We start from the raw sequence: 19730 nt of genomic DNA on the forward strand, positions 1-19730 counted from the left end.
AGCACCTCTTGTTATTAATAACAAGCGCCTTCCAACCACACCTGAATTTATGCTATTTAAGTGACTCTTGGCCCCTAAGTACCTTCAGGATGGGGGCCGGTGGCCAGAGGAACCAACCATGTGATTAAAGGGTTTGAAGTTTCAGTCTTACCCTTTACGACTTGAACCACTGGCTAACCAGATAGTAAATATGGGGAAATTTTCTTTGTAAACTGATATCAGTATATCAGCTGGTAACCAAAGAGGGAATGACAAAGTTAGAATATCAGCGTTTTGCAATCTCTCATGGATCTAGACATTGATCATCATTTCTTTTTATCTGTGAACCTTTAAAATTTTTAATTTAATCTGAAAAAGGATTCACAGGTGACTCTTCAGTTAATTACGCATGTGCTCAAGTTTTAATCATGGTTCTAGGCAGGGATTTATAATGGTTGAATTAATAATCGGATAGCATTCCTCACTTACTCTGCGTCATTACTGAGAAATTGTGTTCCCCAGATTACCTGTTGATAAAACAGATAAGATGCACCTACCTCTCAGAGTTTCTTAGGTTTTCTGCTTATTGAATCAAGTGCTAGGTATCTATTAAAATGGTTTGGAAACTAAAATGAAAACTCATAGACTGTACCTTGGAGATACCATGTGTTTTTGCATCGGTGTCTTGGGGAGGTGTACGAAGTACCCCAAACCTCTAATTATCCTTGTTCTCAGTTTGTAATCTGCGAGGCAGCCTCAGTGTGTGGAGAGACTCCTGTCATTATTGATGTTTTTCTGTAGGCGATGATTGGTTTGACTTAACACGTCTCTGAATGCTGCAGACTTGAGAGTGTCAAAAGAAAACTGTCTTTCTTCATAGTTTCCGGCTGTCGCAATCAGGAACCTTCCAGGGTCCTGGGTTGTAGTTTGACCACTGGGGCCACGGGGATTTTAGTGTAGTTCCTCAGGTCTAGAATTTACTTCCTCTCTGAGGTTTATGCAAACCCATCTCACCTTCCAGCCTATAGGAGGCTGGTTTGATTTCTTCATTTTATACAAGTTTTTCTTTATTGTATGGAAGTGTTCCTCTGTTGGTATACAGTTTTTTTTTTTTTTTAAAGCATAGGACTTTGGGCTGATCAAAAGAAAAATACAGTAAATAAAATAGTTTCTAGGAATGGTAAAACTGTAAAAATGTCTACTAGAGGCTATCTAGTAAATATCTCAGGTAGTGATTTAGAATCTTTTCAGTGGGCCTGGTAGACATTGAGGTGGAGTAGACTTGTATGCCTTGAGGAAATCTGAGTCCAGGAGAGCAGAGGCCCCTGCAGTGTCTTAACAGAAATAAATATGTTATCAAGGTCAGGCAAAACTCCACATAACTAGTTATTTTTAACACGGGTATGACTTTTCATGCCTGCCTGATGACTCACAGAAGACAGTTTTATGGATCAGATATTGCGCTGGCCCTCAGGCAGTTTTGATCAAATTTTATGATAGGGTGTAATGATAAATTATAGATGAAAAGAGAGAAAAAAGTTGTTTACTATTCATCCTCTGGAGTTTGGAGAAGTATGAACTGTCTTAATTACAGTGAGAGGTTTCCTTCGAAGCACTTAGGCTGTTTTTAAATGTTAAAAACAATGAGGCAAATCAATGTGGTATCAAGGGACTTGTACCCAGCACCCCTGAACCCAGAGTCTGGCCTAGACGCTTTCCCGCCTCGTGTCCTTAGGCACATCGGTGTCCTCGTCTGTGACATGGAGCTGGCGTTGTGACGATCAAATGAAATAATACTATATTTTATCAAATCTCAGACATGACCGATAATGACACACCCTTATTTTTGTGCCATTAAGAAAGAAGAGGGCTTCCCTGGTGGCGCAGTGGTTGAGAGTCTGCCTGTCGTTGCAGGGGACATGGGTTCGTGCCCCCGTCCGGGAAGATCCCACATGCCGCGGATCGTCTGGGCCCGTGAGCCGTGGCCACTGAGCCTGCACATCCGGAGCCTGTGCTCCGCCACGGGAGAGGCCACAACAGTGAGAGGCCCACGTACCACAAAAAAAAAAAAAAAAAAAAAAAGAAAGAAAGAAATGTTGCCAATGAAAACAGCTTTCTTTCGAGTGTAAGATAGCCCTGAAATTTAGAGATCTTAAAATGCAGTGGGCAAACCTCATCTTAAAAATCAGTAAAATAGGACTTCCCTGGTGGTGCAGTGGTTAAGAATCCGCCTGCCAATGCAGGGGACACGGGTTCGATCCCTGGTCCGGGAAGATCCCACATACCGCGGAGCAACTAAGCCTGTGTGCCACAACTACTGAACCTGTGTTCTAGAGCCGGGAACCTAGCTACTGAGCCTGCGTGCCTTGAGCCCAGACTCTGCAACAAAGAGAAGCCACTGCAACAAAGAGTAGCCCCCACTCACCGCAACTAGAGAAAGCCTGTGCGCAGCAACGAAGACCCGACGTGGCCAAAAATAAACAAATAAGTAAATAAATTTATTTTAAAAAGTCAGTAAAATACAGTGTATATGAAAGTGCTTTGCCACATAAGCCTCAGGAGTCATATTTAATCCTTATTATATGAGTCAGGGGGAGTGAAACAGAGTTACAAGAAAATACCAGTGAGCAGCACAGGCCGAGCTGAGTATTGGTTCTAGAAGGTCGGCTCTCAGTGGCTCAGGCCCCTTGCTTCGCTTAGTTTTCCAGATGGACACCGGTGTCCCTAGTCAGGGAATTCTGCGTTCTTCTGTGTTCATGTGTGGATTTCCCTCTGTGTTCGATTTTGTGGGTTTAGAGCTTGCACGTGCTTGACAACCTTTGGTCAATGGCGTTATTTTTAAGAAGGAAGGCTGCAGCGGAGTCCGAGCCCCCTCGTGACAAAGCAGGTTCCAGCAGGGCTCATTCTCAGATAGACTTGTGTTATTGGAAAGGAATTCATTCCTGCTCTGCACTTGACGTGCTGACTCCTTTAGGCTTCTCTGCTCTTCACTAAAGAAGAGCATTTTATGTTCAAGAATGTGTTTTACTCACATAAGAGTTTGGTTAGTTTTTGCTTTCTTCAGGTACTGTGATCTCATTTAAGAAAAATGGTGGCATCGTTCCTTAACTTGTCTCCAGGCCTCCTGCTTGGTGCCTCTGAACATGTAATTAGCCGTTGGTGGGGATTTTAAGGAAAAGTTTATTTCTGACTTTACTGTGATAATCATTTCACAATATATATGTATATGAAATTATCATGTCGTACACCTTAAACTTACACCGTGTTATATGTTAGTTATATCTCAAAGCGGGAGAGAAAGAAGAAAAGTGTATTTCTTAGTAGAACGCTGGTAGGTAAGACTTAACAATTTGCTCTAACAAAAAAAGGGTCAAACTAGCCCTAGTTGAATAAGATGCTTTCCAGATAACTAAATCTTTGCTGAAAGTAAGCAGGGAGAATCTTTCTGGTCTAGACAGGGGTTGCAGACTTTTTCTGTCAATGGCTCACATGCAGTATCTATTACAAATTCTTTTTTTTCCCCCCCAAAACAGCCCTTTAAAGATGTAAAAATCATCCTTAGCTGCCCCCGCCCCCGCAAGCAAAAAGTGGTCACAGGCTGTAGTTTTCAGGTTCCTTATTGTGACAGGAGCTCCTTGGAGAAGTGGCTGATTCTAAAGCCGGAGGAGGGAAAATATAAGAGGAGCCTGGAGCTTCCCATAGCATCAGAGAGTGAGGAAGTATAGGAGGAAAAAAGTAAAGGATGGGGCATGTCTGAAGGACCCAGGAGTCAACTTGAAACAGCTCCCAGGGGCCAAAGCTCGAACAATTTGAGCCACAAAGAAATGAGAATAATGGATTATAACCCAAAGAATAAAATAAATATCTTATGAGTTCATAACTTTGTAAATGACTGAATAAGTAAGTGTGGGAGGAGGGACAAATCTTCCTTACAGAAGCGTACCAAGTAGTAAATGTAGAAGGAACGAGGGGAATAGAAGAATCACCACTAGAACCTCACAGTATTCATTGCTGCAGGGAAGACGCACAACTCCGGTGAAAACTATGGTGTAAAGCTTCCCGGAGACCCGGGGCGTGTGAAGAGCCTCAGAGTGTATCCCCGGGTATCAGTTACTCTAGTCCTTTTAACCTGTGTCTACACATCCTGGGACACGCCTCCCTCCGGGAAGTACAGCTTAATTCCCTTACCCGTGCGTGTTCCCTGGACTTTGTGACCCGCTTCTGAAGAGAGGCGTATGCGAAGGGAAAAGGGTAACTTCACTGTGGGCAAACCTGGCAGAAACCCCCTGGGCCAAGGGATCCAGTTTCACGTCACTGGTAATGATTGTGCCAACATCACATGCCCCAGATACGATGTCGTGAGAAGGACCTTTCACCATGTGGTGTTCTAGATTCTTCCCAGATATCTGTAACCTCAGTCCAGTCATGAGAAAACATCAGGCAACCCCATTTGAGGGACATTCTACAAAATAACTGACCAGTACTCTTCAAGAGTGTTGGAGCTATGAAACACGGACAGAGAGACATCAGAGATCGGAGGAGACTAAGTGGACATGATGAGTAAATGCAACATTGGTGGCCTGGATTGAATCCTAGAAAAGAAAAACGGTGTTGATGGAAAAACTGGTAAAATCCAAATAAAGTCAGAAGTTCAATTAGTGTTGATAGTATTGTACCAGTGTTACTGTTTTAGCTTTGATAAGTACACTATGTAAGATGCTAATGTTAGTGGAAGCGAGGTGAAGGGTATATGAGGACCGTCTGCACTGTCTCTGCAACTCTTCTGTAAATCTGAAGTTGTTTCAAAACCAGAAGTTTTAAAGATTTTTTTTTTTGATTTGTACCAATTTTAAAGTCTTGATTGAATTTGTTACAATATTGCTTCTGGTCTCGAGGCATGCGGGATCTTAGCTCCCTGACTAGGGATTGAACCCACACCCCCTGCATTGGAAGGTGAAGTCTTAACCACTGGACTGCCAGGGAAGTCCCCAAATCAGAAGTTTTTAAAAAAAAACCCTCTAACTTCTTATCCTGGGTTGGTCATCAGCTTTATCTTGAGCATTTGAGCATTATTTTATTAACTCTTGGTCCCGTTTGTATCTGGCAGAAAATATATTGATTCACTTATTAAAGTTGATTTTGGAATGTGCATGTTAATATTGTTTATTTCTCTTTCCAGGGGAGGCACCTGCTGCAGAAATTTCCTCATCTTTTGTGATCCTGTCTGTGTGCGGTTTAATGGTATTAATAGTGTTAATTGTAAACTGTGTATCCTGCTGTAAGGACCCAGAAATAGACTTTAAGGTGAGCACAGACGGTAGGAACATTTAAAGTCATCCTCTGATACGTTTACCAATAGAACGGCTGGATATCACAGTCCCTTGGGTGCAGGAGTTGGCAAATTTTTTTCTGTAGGGGCCAGATAGTAAATATTGAAGTTAAATAAAGAGCTATTGTAAATAGTAAATACTGTGGGCCATACAGTCTCTGTCATGGCTACTCAGCTCTCAACTCGGCCTCTGTAGCCACGTGAGCCACAGACAGCATGGGAACAGGTGGTCACCGCTGTGTGCCAGTGAAATCTCGTGTACAGAATAAAGTAGGTGGTCTGGATTTGGCTCACTGGCTGCAGGTGCTGGCCCTGCCTCAGAGCATCACTGACAGTAGCCACTTGCCTGTTCTAAGTTTTGTCAAGTGAGGAATAAGGAATGATGATTGAATTCACTTGCTATAAGACCTGTAAGGAGAAGCAGGCTGGTTTTGATTTTTTCCCAAACTATGTGCTGGTGAGTTTGTGGTTGTTGAGATCATTGAGGCCAGTGTGTTTTGTGTGTGAGGAAGAGCATCTTTCAGTTTACCTCGAGCCCTGAGTTCCCTAAGGAGGAGAAAAGAAGGGTGCCAGTTGTAAAGCTTGCCCAGGGTGGAGGGTGGAGGTGGGGGAGGTGATAATATAGAAGGATTGTTGTCGTAGCTGTTGAGGATGGGTGGAGTCTGCCAGAAACCAGCTGGGATATCCCCTCTAGAACTTACCGCTGGCATGTGTTAGGGCTCAGTGAAGACTTATTAAAAGGAGTACATAAAAGAAGGGGAAAAAAAGGACTGTGCACATGCAGAGGAAATGGTCTTTAATATAGAGCTTTACCAACTGGACTAGGGCTGTCCCAGGAGTCCTGAGGGCTGTGGTTCAAATCAGGGCAAAACCTTTTTCGTGGATGTGTGGACCTTATTTCTCGAGCCTCACACCTGTTTCTGTCGTGTGTTCCCTTTACCTTGGGTCTGGTGGCAGCTCTGAGGAGAGAAGATGTGCTGTCCCTTTGGCTGGACACCAGTGTTATACACACACAGGATGGAGGCTGGAGGACTGGGGTGGGCGTCCGGGGGGAAAGGCTCATGAGCACAGGTCATTTTCTTTAGAAGATTTCACCGCAGACATGGAGGACGTGAGTACCTAGGCCCTCGGATCAGTGCAGACACTTCTGTGGGAACCCAGCAACTGCGCCGCACAGGGCCACAGAGGTGGGCAGAGAATCCGTGTCCCTTGACTGTCAGTCTTGCTGAGGGACTTTGCACAGACCCCTGGCCCTTTGAGGACAAAGATAAAGCCTGATCAGTGTTTCTGAAAATGAAAGCCAGTTTCTCTCTCACATCACGATACCTCATTCTTGCCTCGAATTGTTCTAACCCCCCTGACGCTTAGTGTGGACACAGGGCATTTATGATGACTTAGATTCAGGGAGGGTGTGTTTTTATCGGGCTTCCCCAGGTGATTCTGATGCAGGCGGCTCAGGGACCACACCGTACAGAGGATCCTCTCCAGCTTCCAGACTGTAACTGAAGAAGAGTGTCACCATCTATCATTTGTGGGTTTCCTTTAGACTTAGAAGTGTGGCGTTTCAGAACTAAATGGTCCCTGGGAAGTCATTTACAGGCCAAGAAGCTGCAGTCTTTTACAAGTGACCTGGTCTTCTCTCACGGCCCCGTTGTTGTTTTATACTGTTGTGGTTGTTATTTTTATTGTTGCTGTTACACTGTATTACTTCTGTGAATCTTTAGAATCATCTGCTGCCTAACGGTATATCCTGCCGCTGCCAAGGTTAGGAGTGATGGATGAAGTCTTTTTTTAATGAGAGAACCTTTAGGAATGTCTGAAGGGGAAATTGGACAAAGCTGTTGTGTTTAGAGGTGACCTCACAGATTGAAGTGTCCTGCTCTCCCCTCCCCCGATACAAATAGTGATAGTGTCCTAATGCGTTTGACAACGTGTATGACATACATAAGAATATGCCCTCTTGCATGCATGTGAGAGCATAAATGTTATATCAGAGAAATCCACCCTTGCAACTTTCAGCTTCTCCCTTGCATGGGGGCGGGTGGGGTAGAGGGAGGTCGTAGAAAAGGGAGCTGTGTAGACGAGTGAAAACAGTCTCGTTCAGCTTCTGTCATGGATCCTGGTGGGGTAATGCTCATTAATTATCTGAATGAAAGACCTTTATAATCATCCGTATCTATGTTAGATTAACATGGACACCAAGGTAGGCCCAGCTCACTGGAATGATGACAGGAAGAGTCAGGATAGCTTTCTGCTGGACAGAGTCACTTAAAAGGTTTCCACAGCGTTATTGGTGCAGCCTCAGTATTAAAGTTGCCATCTTTAGAAAGCTGGATGTTCTTAGAATGTTTATTGCACTTATGTGATACAGAGTTTAGTACTGACCTTCCTGGTTCAGATCTTGATAGTTTTGTTTTCCAGTTTAATAATTTATCCATTATTACTCTTTCCAGAGAAATAGGACTCGCTTAAAAATATCTTTTCTGAGTCTTTTAACTATCTTTATTTTGATTGAAATCACACAGCAACTAGAAGTACATATACAATTGAAAAATAAATGTTTTGATTCAATATGCAGAGAGATTTGTGAAAGTGAATAATAGTAATAAAAAGAATACCTTAAACTATAGTAACTTAAACATAAAATTTTGAAACTGGAAGATTATTTCCCTTTTAAGTTCCAGGGTCATTTTAGAAAACTTTGCATTTAACTTCAAGTTATCAGTTTAAAAATTACATAAAATATGTATAATTTATTTTCAGATCTTATTTATTCTGCTATTTTGAGTTGGAGAACACAATTACATATGCTTTTTACCTGAAGTCAGCACAAATTGGAAAAAAAAAATTATGGCAGTGTGTTCCAAATGAGTGAATAAATGTTCATATCTTAAATGTTAGCAGATGTTTTTGGTATTTACTCTCAAGCTGATTTATATTAGATATAACATTGCTCGTCCTTTATTTTAGGAATTTGAAGATAATTTTGATGATGAGATTGATTTCACACCACCAGCAGAAGATACTCCCTCTGTTCAATCCCCAGCAGAAGTTTTCACACTTTCAGTACCAAATATTTCACTACCAGCTCCATCACAATTCCAGCCTTCTGTAGGTAAGACCTTCCATCCTGAGGTCATGTTTCCATGAATAATTTCTGAGAAATGAGAAAGCGAGCCTTACTACTAATCATAAAAAAATTGGACTGCCTGTCTCCTCTGCTTGCTAATTTTTCTTCCTTCTGCTCTCCGGTGAAGCTGAATTCTAGTGGTCAGGCCCATTGCATTCCTGCAAAAGCTGAGTCCTTTCCTTTTGGACCTTGGCTCTGGCATAAGAGTAAATTGGTCTCCTCGATTCTTCAAAGTGGAATACTCTGACAGAGGCTTCTGGCCTCTGTGTTGGTAGGAAGGCTTCTCTGCCAGTTCTCAACACTGCCTGTCTGGCTGAGTAGGACACTGCTGTTTTCTACTGGGATGTCCTGCATTTGGATATTACTTTTCATGCTAAGATAGAAGATAGAGGTTTGACTAGATGTTAATTAATTTCTTATTATAAAATAGAGTATCACTAGTGGTTCAATAATTAGGGATTTCTAATACTGCTGAGAAGGTTCTTTAAGTCTTTGTAGGTACCAAGCCTGCCTTGGTACTGCACACACAGTGGTGTATGTTTAGGGCAGTATAAACTGAACAGTTGATTAATATTGCTATAGGCTGTATTTTAAAAAAAGCTAGCTAAAACATGACACAGCTGGTGTGTTTCATACAAAATATTTATATGTGGTGTGAGGTAATGATCCAGGTTAATCCTATAGGTGGATGACTAGTTGTCCCAGCAACAAGTTTTGAGGAGACGGTTCTTCCCGCCTTGAATTGTCTTGGCACCCTTGTTGAAAATCAGTTGACCATATTCGTTTAGGTTAATTTCTGGACTTTTCAGTTGTATTCCATTGATCTATATGTCTATCCTTATGCCATTACCACACTGTTTTGATTATGTAGCATTGTAGTAAGATTTGAAATTGGGAAGTATGTGTCTTCCAACTTTTTTTTTTTTTCTAGATTGTTTTGGCTATTCTGAGTCCCTTGCAATTCTGTATGAATTTTAGGATCAGTTTTTCCATTTCTGCAAGACAGGCCACTGGAATTTGTGTGTGTGTGTGTGTGTGTGTGTGTGTGTGTATGTATGTATGTATGTGGGCGTGTGTGCACCCATGCATGTATATCATTTGATTCCCTTCTCATTCCCTTTTGTGTACATTTTTTATATTTTTAAAAAGTGATTATAATGGGATTACAATTACCTTAAATTTATAACAACTGAGTTTGAATTTATAACAACTGAATTTATATTCACCAACATATAAAACCTGTTCCTTCCCTTTATGTTGACACACGTTACAGCTTTATACATTGTGTGCCCATTAACATAGATTTATTGTTGACCTTTGAACAATGAGGGGGTTAAGGGTGCTGACCCACATCCCACACAACCATGCACCCCCCAGCCCTGCACACAGTTGAAAATCTGTGTATAACTTTATAGTCGGCCTTCTGTATCCATGGTTCTGCATCCAACTGTGGATTGTGTAGTGCTATAGTATATATTGAAAAAAATCTACATTTAAGTGGACCTGTGCAATTCAAACCTGTATTGCTCAAGGGTCAACTATACAGTTTTTTAATGTGTTTGTCTTTTAAGTCATATAAGAAATAAAAAAGGAGCTACACACAAAAATACAATAATACTGGCTTTTATTTTACCTATGTAGTTACCAGAAATCTTTATTTCCTCATATGACTTCTAGTTACTCTTTAATGTCCTTTTATTTTAGCCTGAAGGACTCCCTTCAGCATTTCTTATAGGGCAGGTGTACCGGCAGCAAACTCCCTAAACTTGTTTATCTGGGAATGTCTTAATTTCTCCTTCATTTTTAGAGGACAGTTTTGCTAGGTATAGAATTCTTGGTTGATGGTACTGTTCTTTAGCACTTTATATGTGCCGTCGCACTCCTTTTGGCCTCCATGGTTTCTGATGAGACATGCATGGAATTGTTATTCTTATTGAAGATCCCTTGAATGTGATGACTTGTTCTCTCTTGCTGCTTTCAAAATTCTCTATCTTTGGTTTTTGATAGTTTGATTATAATGTGTCTTGGTGTGGATCTCTGAGTTTATCTTACTTGGACTTTGTTGAACTTCTTAGATGTATAGATTCATGTTTCTCATAGATTTGAGACATTTTTTACCATTATATCTTCAAGTATTCTTTCTGCTTCCTTTTCTCCCTCATCCTCTGGGGCTCTCGTTATATGTATGTTGGTCTACTTGATGGTATCCCACAAGTCCCTTAGACTTCATTCATTAATGTTTTCATTCTTTTTTCTTCCTGCTCCTCAGATTGGATAATTTCATTTGACCTCCCTTCAGGTTTACTGATTATTCTGTCTGCTCAAATCTCTTGTTGAAACCCTCTTGTGATTTTTTTTTTTTTTTTTTTTTTTGGTTATTGCACTTGCAGCTCCAAAATTCTATTTGGCTCCTTTTAATAATTTCTATCACTTTATTGGTCTTCTCTATTTATTGGGATATCATTCTCTCAGTTTCCTTTGGTTCTTTGTCTGTGGTTTCCTTTAGCCCTTTCAGCATGTTTAAGACAGTTGATTTAAGGTCTTGTCCAGTAAGGCCAATGTCTATTTTCTCAGGGACATTTTCTTTTAAATATCTTTTGTACCAGTGCATGTAGCATTCTTTATTGTTTTTTATTTGGTTTGTAATTTTTTGTTGAAAACTGGACATTTTGAATAATATGCAAAAAAAGAAGAAAATAGAAAGGAAACAAACGACAGATGCTGTCTAGGTCCTGGCAGACTGGCTCTGTGTTGGGGCAGGTCCTCAGCCTGGCTGCTGACAGCTCTGCCTTAGCCTTCACTTCCTGCTTTGCTGAGCATGAGACTTGCCAGAGGTGAAACCTCTGTTCTTCTCGGGCCTCTTCTGAGTGTGTGTGCTTCCCTGGGCATGCAAGTGGCTCTCTAAGTTTCCCTGTTTGTGTAATAATAGCTTTTTTTAAAAAAAGCCCATATCCCCGCAAACCCCCCAAATTTCACTGGGCTTTTCTGCTAAAGCTCCAGCCTGTCTGTTATTGCCTCAATTGGGTTTTTTTATTTGCCCCGGGCAGCAGCGCCTTGGCCAGTTGGCTTTCGTTGTTTTTGAGGCACGTGAAGCCTCTCCATCCTGATAGAGCCCAAGTTAGGTGGAACAAGGGGCACCACTGCAGCAGGCCTTCCGGGAAACCCCAGTCAGGTCAAAAAGAAGCACAGTTCCTGGGGAAGAAGGTCACTGTGCTCCCTCTGAAACCAGCACCCACTCTGGCACATGGGTCATCTTTAAGATGTGCTGCGAGAGAGGTAGGACATGAGTAAATTAAAGGCCACAAAGCAAGTCTTCCTGTTTCAGTGGCCTTCCTCCTGGTTCTCTTTGGTTGCTATAAACTTTTTCCACTCTCCAGAGTTCTGATAAGGTTGATGCTTACAGTTTTTTGACAAGATTTTCAGTGTTTCTAGGGAGGGACAGCCCCGGAGGTCCCTACTTCGCCATAAAAGTAAGGACTGAGTAAAGGCCAGTGAGGTGGTGGTGACTGGTGGTGACTGGTGGTTATAGTAGGGTAGTTGGTCAGAGGATTCCGTGCAAGAGCTTAAAGTCAGGGCAGGATACTCATTCACAAATGCTGTCAGTTTTAAAATTTGAGACCGTTTTGGCATTATTAGTTTGAGAGAGATGTTTTACGTATTTATTTCTACTTTATTATCACAAACATTAAATTTATGTTAGTGTTTGTACTTTATAGGTTATATATTTAATATTTATTTCAGTTAACTACTTATCTTTAGTTTTCAATGTTCTTTTTCCTACAGAAGGTATGAAGTCTCAAGTTGCCCGCCACAGTCTAAACTATATACAGGAAATTGGAAATGGCTGGTTTGGAAAGGTAAACTTTGTTCGCTTTCATTTTTTCCCCTCCTACTTATACTGTTTAGAATTTAAAGCTAATTAAGACTTGTGTTATGTGACATTCCATATACTGTCTGCACACTATGGTACCAATTGAATTTCTCCATTGGCCCCTGAAACCATGTGGAAGTGTGAGCGTCAGCATTCCTGGGTGTGTGAGTTTTTCCAAGAAGGTCTTTTATTTCTATATCAGAGACTTTTCTAGTTGTTGGCAGACAACGGTAAGAAGGGAAAAGAGACGGGAATTTTAGAAGCTTTTTGTCCTCCTCAAATTATTTGTTTCTTCTTTCTTCTCCCCCTTCCCTTATGACACTTAAACCACTTTATAATAGATGGGTAGTATGGTTACAATGAAAACCATTGTGAAGAACTGTTGTGTTTCTCGTAGCCTGTCAAGTGACCTATAATAACACACTTTGTTGATCTTTTTACCACAGAAGGAATGATCTTTTTTATAACAACTGTTTCTATGATGGAGCAATCATTCTTTGTAAAAGGGTGTAACTGAGTGATCATTGCATCATAAGCAGGGCGGTCACGACCAGAAGATGTATTTGCTCTGTAGTCAACCATCTCATGCTTCTGTCTTTCTGATAAGAGTTGTTTGTCCTGTATCTTTTATGTCGTCCAAACTTTATTAGTTACCAGATCTTCTAAGCCATTTAGCAAAACCTATAATGTGTCAGACGTTGTTCTTGGTGCTGGGAGTATGATGTGGAGGAAGATGGTAAAGTCCTGGCCTGTGGAGTCCTGGGAATGTAGCAGCAAACGAGATGGAACCCTTGCCCTGACAAAGCTGAAATTTCTAGTTGGGGCTGGGGGGTGATCAGACAGTAAACAGTCAATGGTAGGAGACAGGCTCAGAGAGGGGTAGGGGAGCCAGGGGACATGAGGTATTTCCTGCATTTAGAGACTTTGACTTTTCCTCAGAGGGGGCTAGGAAGGTGCTCCAGGATCTGGGGATGAGTGATATCACCTGGCTTACGGGTTGAGAGGATCGCCATGTTGTAGAGGGCCACGGGGAAGCAGGGAAATTGGTAAGAAGGCTGCCGCAATTGTCTAGGGAGAGTTGCAGGCAGGCTTGGACCTGGATGATAGCATGGAGAGGTCGAGGTTCCAACAGGAGCACACAGGACTTGGGATGGAACAGATACGGAGTCTGGAGAGGGAAAGAAGTTAAGGATGATGGCTTATGGCCCGATTGGCAAGAAGCATGGAGTTGCTGTGATCTGAGATGGGAAAGACTAGGGAGAAGCAGACGTGGAGGAGGAAGATGGGTTCGCTTTTGGATACATCAGGGGTGAGATGGCTCTCAGATGTGCAAATGGAGATACCATGTAGGCAGCTGGAAATGCAAATTGAGAGTTCAAGACAGAGATATAAACTTGGGAGAACTCAGTATAGAGGTGGTACTTGAGGCTAGATGAAATCACCGAGAATGCTAACACAGAGGAGAGGGGGAGGCACAAGGACCGAGCCCTGAGGCCCTGCAGCGGGGAGGTCAGCACAGTCAGGGAGACCCTGTGAGGGAGACAGAAGAGTCAGCCAGTGAGTAGGAGAGGGCACAGGAGAGAGGAGCATTATTCTGAAGGTCTGAGGAGGAGCTCCAGAAGATGAATTGCAGTAGATGCTGTGGACACACTGAGCAAGATGAAGGCTGGAGAATTAGGACCCAGCAGCATGCAGTCCGTGGTATCCTCAAAAGATTCAGTGCTTGTGACGTCAAAAGGGCCATGTCACATCCTCACGTGTGATGGGTTCCAGGGAGAAACTGGAGATGGCACATTTAGACAACTCTGTTGAGGAGTTTTAGTCTAAAAGGGAACAGAGAAATGATGAGCTGTTTGGGCCCATCCAAGGGCCAAGGGGAGGGTTTTTGATTGTTTTTTTTATAGTACATGCTGCTATTTTAGCATGTTTATATGGGAGGGGGGACTGATACTGTGGGCGGGGGTGTGAGCGTAGAAGGGATCCATAGCATTATTGTAGGACTTGGTCTTAGGCACAGGGACAGTTTCTCTCCTGAAATGGGAGCAGAAACAGGATGTGTACACAGGTGCAGGTGGATTTGGTGTTAAAATGAGCAGGTACACTTCTGATCATTTTATTCAGTAAATAGGAGGCCCGTTTGAAACGCAGGAGTGAAAAGATGTACGTGAAGTTTGAACAAGAGGAGAACGTGGGAAAGTATATCAACTGGGGAAATGGGGGTGGTGGTGAGCAGCGCTGAGGACCCTCACAGATTTAAAATGAGACCACTCATCATGGCTTTTTTCTACTTTTGATGCTTTTTATTGTAGGCAAGTAGATGGATTTAAGCAGCACCGAGGCTTGGCTGAGCTAATAGACCTCAGTGAGAGGGCGCGGGGGTGATGGGAGTGAAGGGTCATGGGCTCTAAGCTGTCAGGGAGGGGAGCGGGGCCTGCAGTCAGGACAGGAGGGTGGAAAAGCGGGATCACTAGTGGATTGGGGGGCAAGTTGTGCACTTGTTGGATTAGACTGTTGAAGTAAGTGAGCTGGAAATCTAAGGATGGGTAGAGAAGAAGTTAAAATTCAAGGTTTTGGACATAACATAATTACTAGCTAGGTCTAGACCCCTGGAAGTATTTGCTGAGATGGGCTCATAGGAAAGATGAGTGGGAGTGAGGTCAGAGAACTGAGAGGTCCCAGTGTTGAGTGAATAGTCCCTGCATATGTTGCCCTCCAAGGATGACCACAGTGCTGGCTACCGAGAGAGAGACAGTGAGCCAGACCACTGCACTGGTCCCCTAGTTATTCTCCCCTCTTTGCAAATCAACACCATGGACGTGTTAGGCTTGTTATATCTGTGCAAACTCGTTATTTGAAACAGAGAATATGGCTTAGTTAATTATCAGAGCTTCCTGTTCTATGCATTCTTCTGCCCTTACATTCCTAATATAACATTAAATTCTGTTCAGCTTCTTATTCTCTATTTTCAGGGCATTAAAATTAATCTATTTTATAAAAATATAAAAAACCTATTTTAAAAGGAAGCCTTTTAGTTTTGACCATTCTCAAATTAGATAAAAATCTTTACTTCATCATAATTTTCATCTTAAATATTGTATTTCATCTTAAATAGTGCCTTTGTATTGTCCTATATTAATACTTAATATATCACTTGTAGCTTGTTCTTATTTTCATTCGCATTTTGTGTTCTGTTAATTTCATAGAGTGTTTTTTTCCTGTGTTTTGACTGAAGCTTTAGTACAAGATAAAGGCCTGGAATAACTGGCATGCCCTGGATTTTTAAAGCTATAATGCAATGATAGTTTGTACACTGGCTGTTTGTCAGTTTATTTTGTCCTGTGTGAAGTAGACATAACAAAATAACACAACTCATTTGAAGTGTTTTTGAGAAATATTTGGGTTATATTTGAACCAAACTAATAAATTACTCTTCTGTAATATCATTGGCAATTTCTGTTAAAGTATAAAACATTTTTAAGTAAATAGAAAAGAAGTACATATAAATATATGAATGTTGTAAACACCTGATGACTGTTTTAAAACTTAAGGAAAATATTTTAGCTTTCCAAGCTTTTCGTGAGGTAGAATTTAAAATAATAGAAAGCCATCTGACTGTTGCTTAATTTGTTTTCCTGTATTCCATTTCCTGGTAAGTGTAACATACTTCTTTATCATGTTGATGGAAGTGAAGTGAAAAACTATTCTTTGGTTTTAGGTGCTCCTTGGAGAGATCTACACGGGCACTAGTGTAGTGAGAGTAATAGTGAAGGAGTTAAAAGCAAGTGCGAGCCCAAAGGAACACGATACTTTTTTGAAAAATGGAGAACCATACTAGTAAGTAAACCGTAATGAATGTTTTGTAAACGTGGTCTGTGGTCTGTTGAAAATCAGGTGTTTAAAACGCCTTTGGGATTTCTGCTTGTAAAATACAAAATTTAAATAAGATCCAGAGTCTCATAGCATAAGACCCAAAATGTCCAGGTTTCAGCTGAAATCACTGATCTTTCCAAGAACCAAGAGAACTCAACTAAGTAAGAAAAGACAACAGATGGTGGGAATGTAATTTGGTGCAGTCACTATGGAAAACAGTATGGAGATTCCTCAAAAAACTAAACGTAGAGTTGCCAAATGGTCCAGCAATCCCACTCCTGGATGGGTCCAGCAATCACACCCCCAGACAAAACTCTAATTTCAAAGAGATACATGCACCCCTCTGTTCATAGCAGCACTATTCACAATAGCCAAGACATAGAAACAACCTAAATGTCCATCAACAGAGGAATGGATAAAGAAGATGTGGTACATTATATATAATGGAATACTACTCAGCCATAAAAGAGAATGAAATAATGCCATTTGCAGCAACATGGATGCAACTAGAGATTATCAAACTAAGTGAAGTAAGTCATACAGAGAAAGACAAATATCGTATGATATCACTTATATGTGGAAGCTAAAATATGACACAAATGAACTTGTTTACAAAACAGAAACAGACTCACAGATACAGAGAATAAGCCTGTGGTTACCAAGTGGGAGGGGGGCCAGGGTAGGGATAGACTGGGAGTTTGGGATTAGCAGACGCACGCCGTTATATATAGAATGGATGAGCAACAAGGTCCTACTGTTACAGCACAGGGAACTATATTCAATACCCTGTGATAAACCAGAATGGAAAAGAATATGAAAGAGAATACATTTACAACTGAATCACTTTGCTGTACAGTACAGATTAGCACAACATTGTAAATCAACTGTACTTCAATAAAATAAACACACAAAAAAAATAGAAAAGACAACAGATACCAACACCAAGATGACAGAGATGTTAGGATTATCTGACAAGGATTTTAAAGCAGCTGTTGTAAAAATGCTTCAATGAGCAATAAATTATAGTACCCTGGGACTTCCCTGGTGGCATAGTTGTTAAGAATCCGCCTGCCAGTGCAGGGGACACGGGTTTGAGCCCTGGTCTGGGAAGATCCCACATGCCATGGAGCAACTAAGCCTGTGTGCCACAACTACCGAAGCCCACATGCCTAGAGCCTGTGCTCTGCAACAAGAGAAGCCACCGCAGTGAGAAGCCCGTGCACTGCAACAAAGAGTAGCCCCCGTTCGCCGCATCTAGAGAAAGCCTGTGTGCAGCAGTGAAGACCCAACATAGCCAAAAATAAAATAAATAAATAAATTTATATTTTAAAAAATTCTAGTACCCTTGAAACAAATGAAGAAAACAAAGTTTCAGCAAAGACATAGACTACATGAAGAAGACCAAAGTGGACACTTTAGAACTGAAAAATATAATAATCAAAGTAAAAACTCAGTGGATGAGTTCAACAGCAGAATGGAGAGGACAGAGGGAAAAATCAGTGAAGTTGAAGATAAAACAATAAATATCACCCAGTTCAAACAACAGAAAGAAAATATGCTTAAAAAAGTGAAAAGTGCCTCAGGGACTTGGGGGACTTGAACAAAAGATCAAGACATCCCAGATTGAAAGGAGATAGAAAGTGGATAGAAAAAGTATTTGAAGAAATATTAACTGGAAAATGTTCCACATTTTGAAAAGACAAACCTACAGATTCATAAGTTGATCAAATCTCCAACAGGATAAACCCAAAGAAATTCATGCCAGCACACATCATAATCAAACTTCTGAAAATGAAAGACAAAAAAATCTCAAAAGCTGGGAGAAAGAAACACCACCTCACCTGTAGGGGGGTTACATTGAAAAGAGGACAAGTCTCAAATTAATAACCTAAGCTCATACTTTAAAGGACCAAAAAAAGAGGAGCAAGATGAACTCAAAGCAAACAGAAGGAGTAGATATTAAAGATAAGAGCAGAGGTCGATAAGATTGAAAACAGTAGATAAAAATCATTGAAACATAAAGTTGGCTCTTTGGAAAGATAATAAAATTGACAAACCTCTAACAAGACTGACAGAGAATAAAAGAGAAGACACAGATTCCTAATATCAGGAATGAAAGAGACCCTACAGACATCAAAAGGATAATAAGGGACAAACAGCTCTACGTATATATATATTTGACAACTTAGATGAAATGAACTAATTACTGAAAAGGCACAAACCACCACGACTCACCCAATATGAAATAGGTTATTTGAATAGACCTATAATCATTGAAGAAATGGAGTTTGCAACTTAAAAACTCTCAAAAAGAGTCCCCAGGCTTAGACAGTTTGACCAGAGCATTCTACAAAACAACTAAAGATGAATTAATGCCAGTTCTACACAATATTTTCTAGAAAATAGAAGAGGAGGGAACACTTCCTAACTCATTTTACGAAACCAGTATTACTGTGATACCAAAACTTGACAAAGTGCAAAAAGGAAAACTGTAGACCAATATCTGTCATCGATGTTGGTGCAGAAATTCTAACCAAAATATTAGCAAATATATAAAAAGTTATATATCATGACCAATTGGAATTTATTCCAGGAATGCTAGTCTGATTCAGTATTTGAAAATCAATCAGTGTAGTCCACCATAATTACTGGGTAAAGAGGAAACATCACATGATCCTGTCAGTTGATGGAGAAAAACATTTGACAAAACTCCATACTAATTCATGATAAAAACTCTTTGAAAACTAGAAATAGATGAGAATCTCCACTTATTAAAGAACATCTACAAAAAATCTACATCTAGCATCATACTTAATGGTGAAAGACTGAATGCTTTTATCCCTAAGATCAAGAAAGACGTAGATGTTCGCTCTCATCCCTGCTATTCAATAAGAGCCAGAAGTTCTAACTAGCTCAATAAGGCAAGAAAAGGAAACATTCAGAAGCCCGTAGATCAGAAAGAAAGACCTAAGTGCCTGTGTTTATATGCAGAAAATCCCAAGTAATCTCCGAAAAAAAAAAAAAAATCCCCTAGAACTAGTAAGAGAGAATTCAGCAAGGTTGCAGGATGCATGGTCAACATACAAAAGTCAGTTTTATTTCTGTGTCCTATCAATAAACATGTGGAAACCAACTTTAAAATAACTTTTATATTCACTCAAAAACAAAAAAGAAATACTTAAGTACATGTACAGGACTTGTATGCTGAAAACAATAGAAACTGATGAAAGAAATCAAGGTCTAAATAAACGAAGAGACATACCATATTCATGGGTTGGAAGATTCGTGAAGATGTCCGTTCTTCCCAGTCAGATTCCTGCAATTCCTATCAAAATCCCAGCAAGATTTTAAAAACCTATATACAAGATTATTCTAAAATTATATATAAAGGCAAAAGTAGGATAGGTGAAACAAGTATGAAAAATAAGAATAAAAATTGGAGGAATCATTTGACCCAATTTCAAGACCTTATATAGCTACGTAATTAGGACTGTGTTTTTGGCAGAGAGATAGACAGAACCCAACAGTAAAAGACAAAAATAAACAAAAGA

At 40.7% G+C, this 19730-nt stretch overlaps 1 protein-coding gene across 1 annotated transcript in view; it reads left to right on the plus strand.

Annotated features, from left to right (window-relative positions):
* The window catches only part of LMTK2 (lemur tyrosine kinase 2), a 78289-nt gene that overhangs the window by 21928 nt on the left and 36631 nt on the right, over positions 1-19730 (plus strand). Inside the window, exons 2-5 of the mRNA XM_065892967.1 lie at positions 5164-5283; positions 8279-8423; positions 12222-12295; positions 16025-16143. Of these exons, the coding sequence (XP_065749039.1) occupies positions 5164-5283; positions 8279-8423; positions 12222-12295; positions 16025-16143 (458 nt within the window). The remainder of the gene's footprint in view (positions 1-5163; positions 5284-8278; positions 8424-12221; positions 12296-16024; positions 16144-19730) is intronic.

Source organism: Phocoena phocoena, chromosome 15 (genome assembly GCF_963924675.1).
Source record: "Phocoena phocoena chromosome 15, mPhoPho1.1, whole genome shotgun sequence".
NCBI classification, from domain to species: Eukaryota; Metazoa; Chordata; class Mammalia; order Artiodactyla; family Phocoenidae; genus Phocoena; species Phocoena phocoena.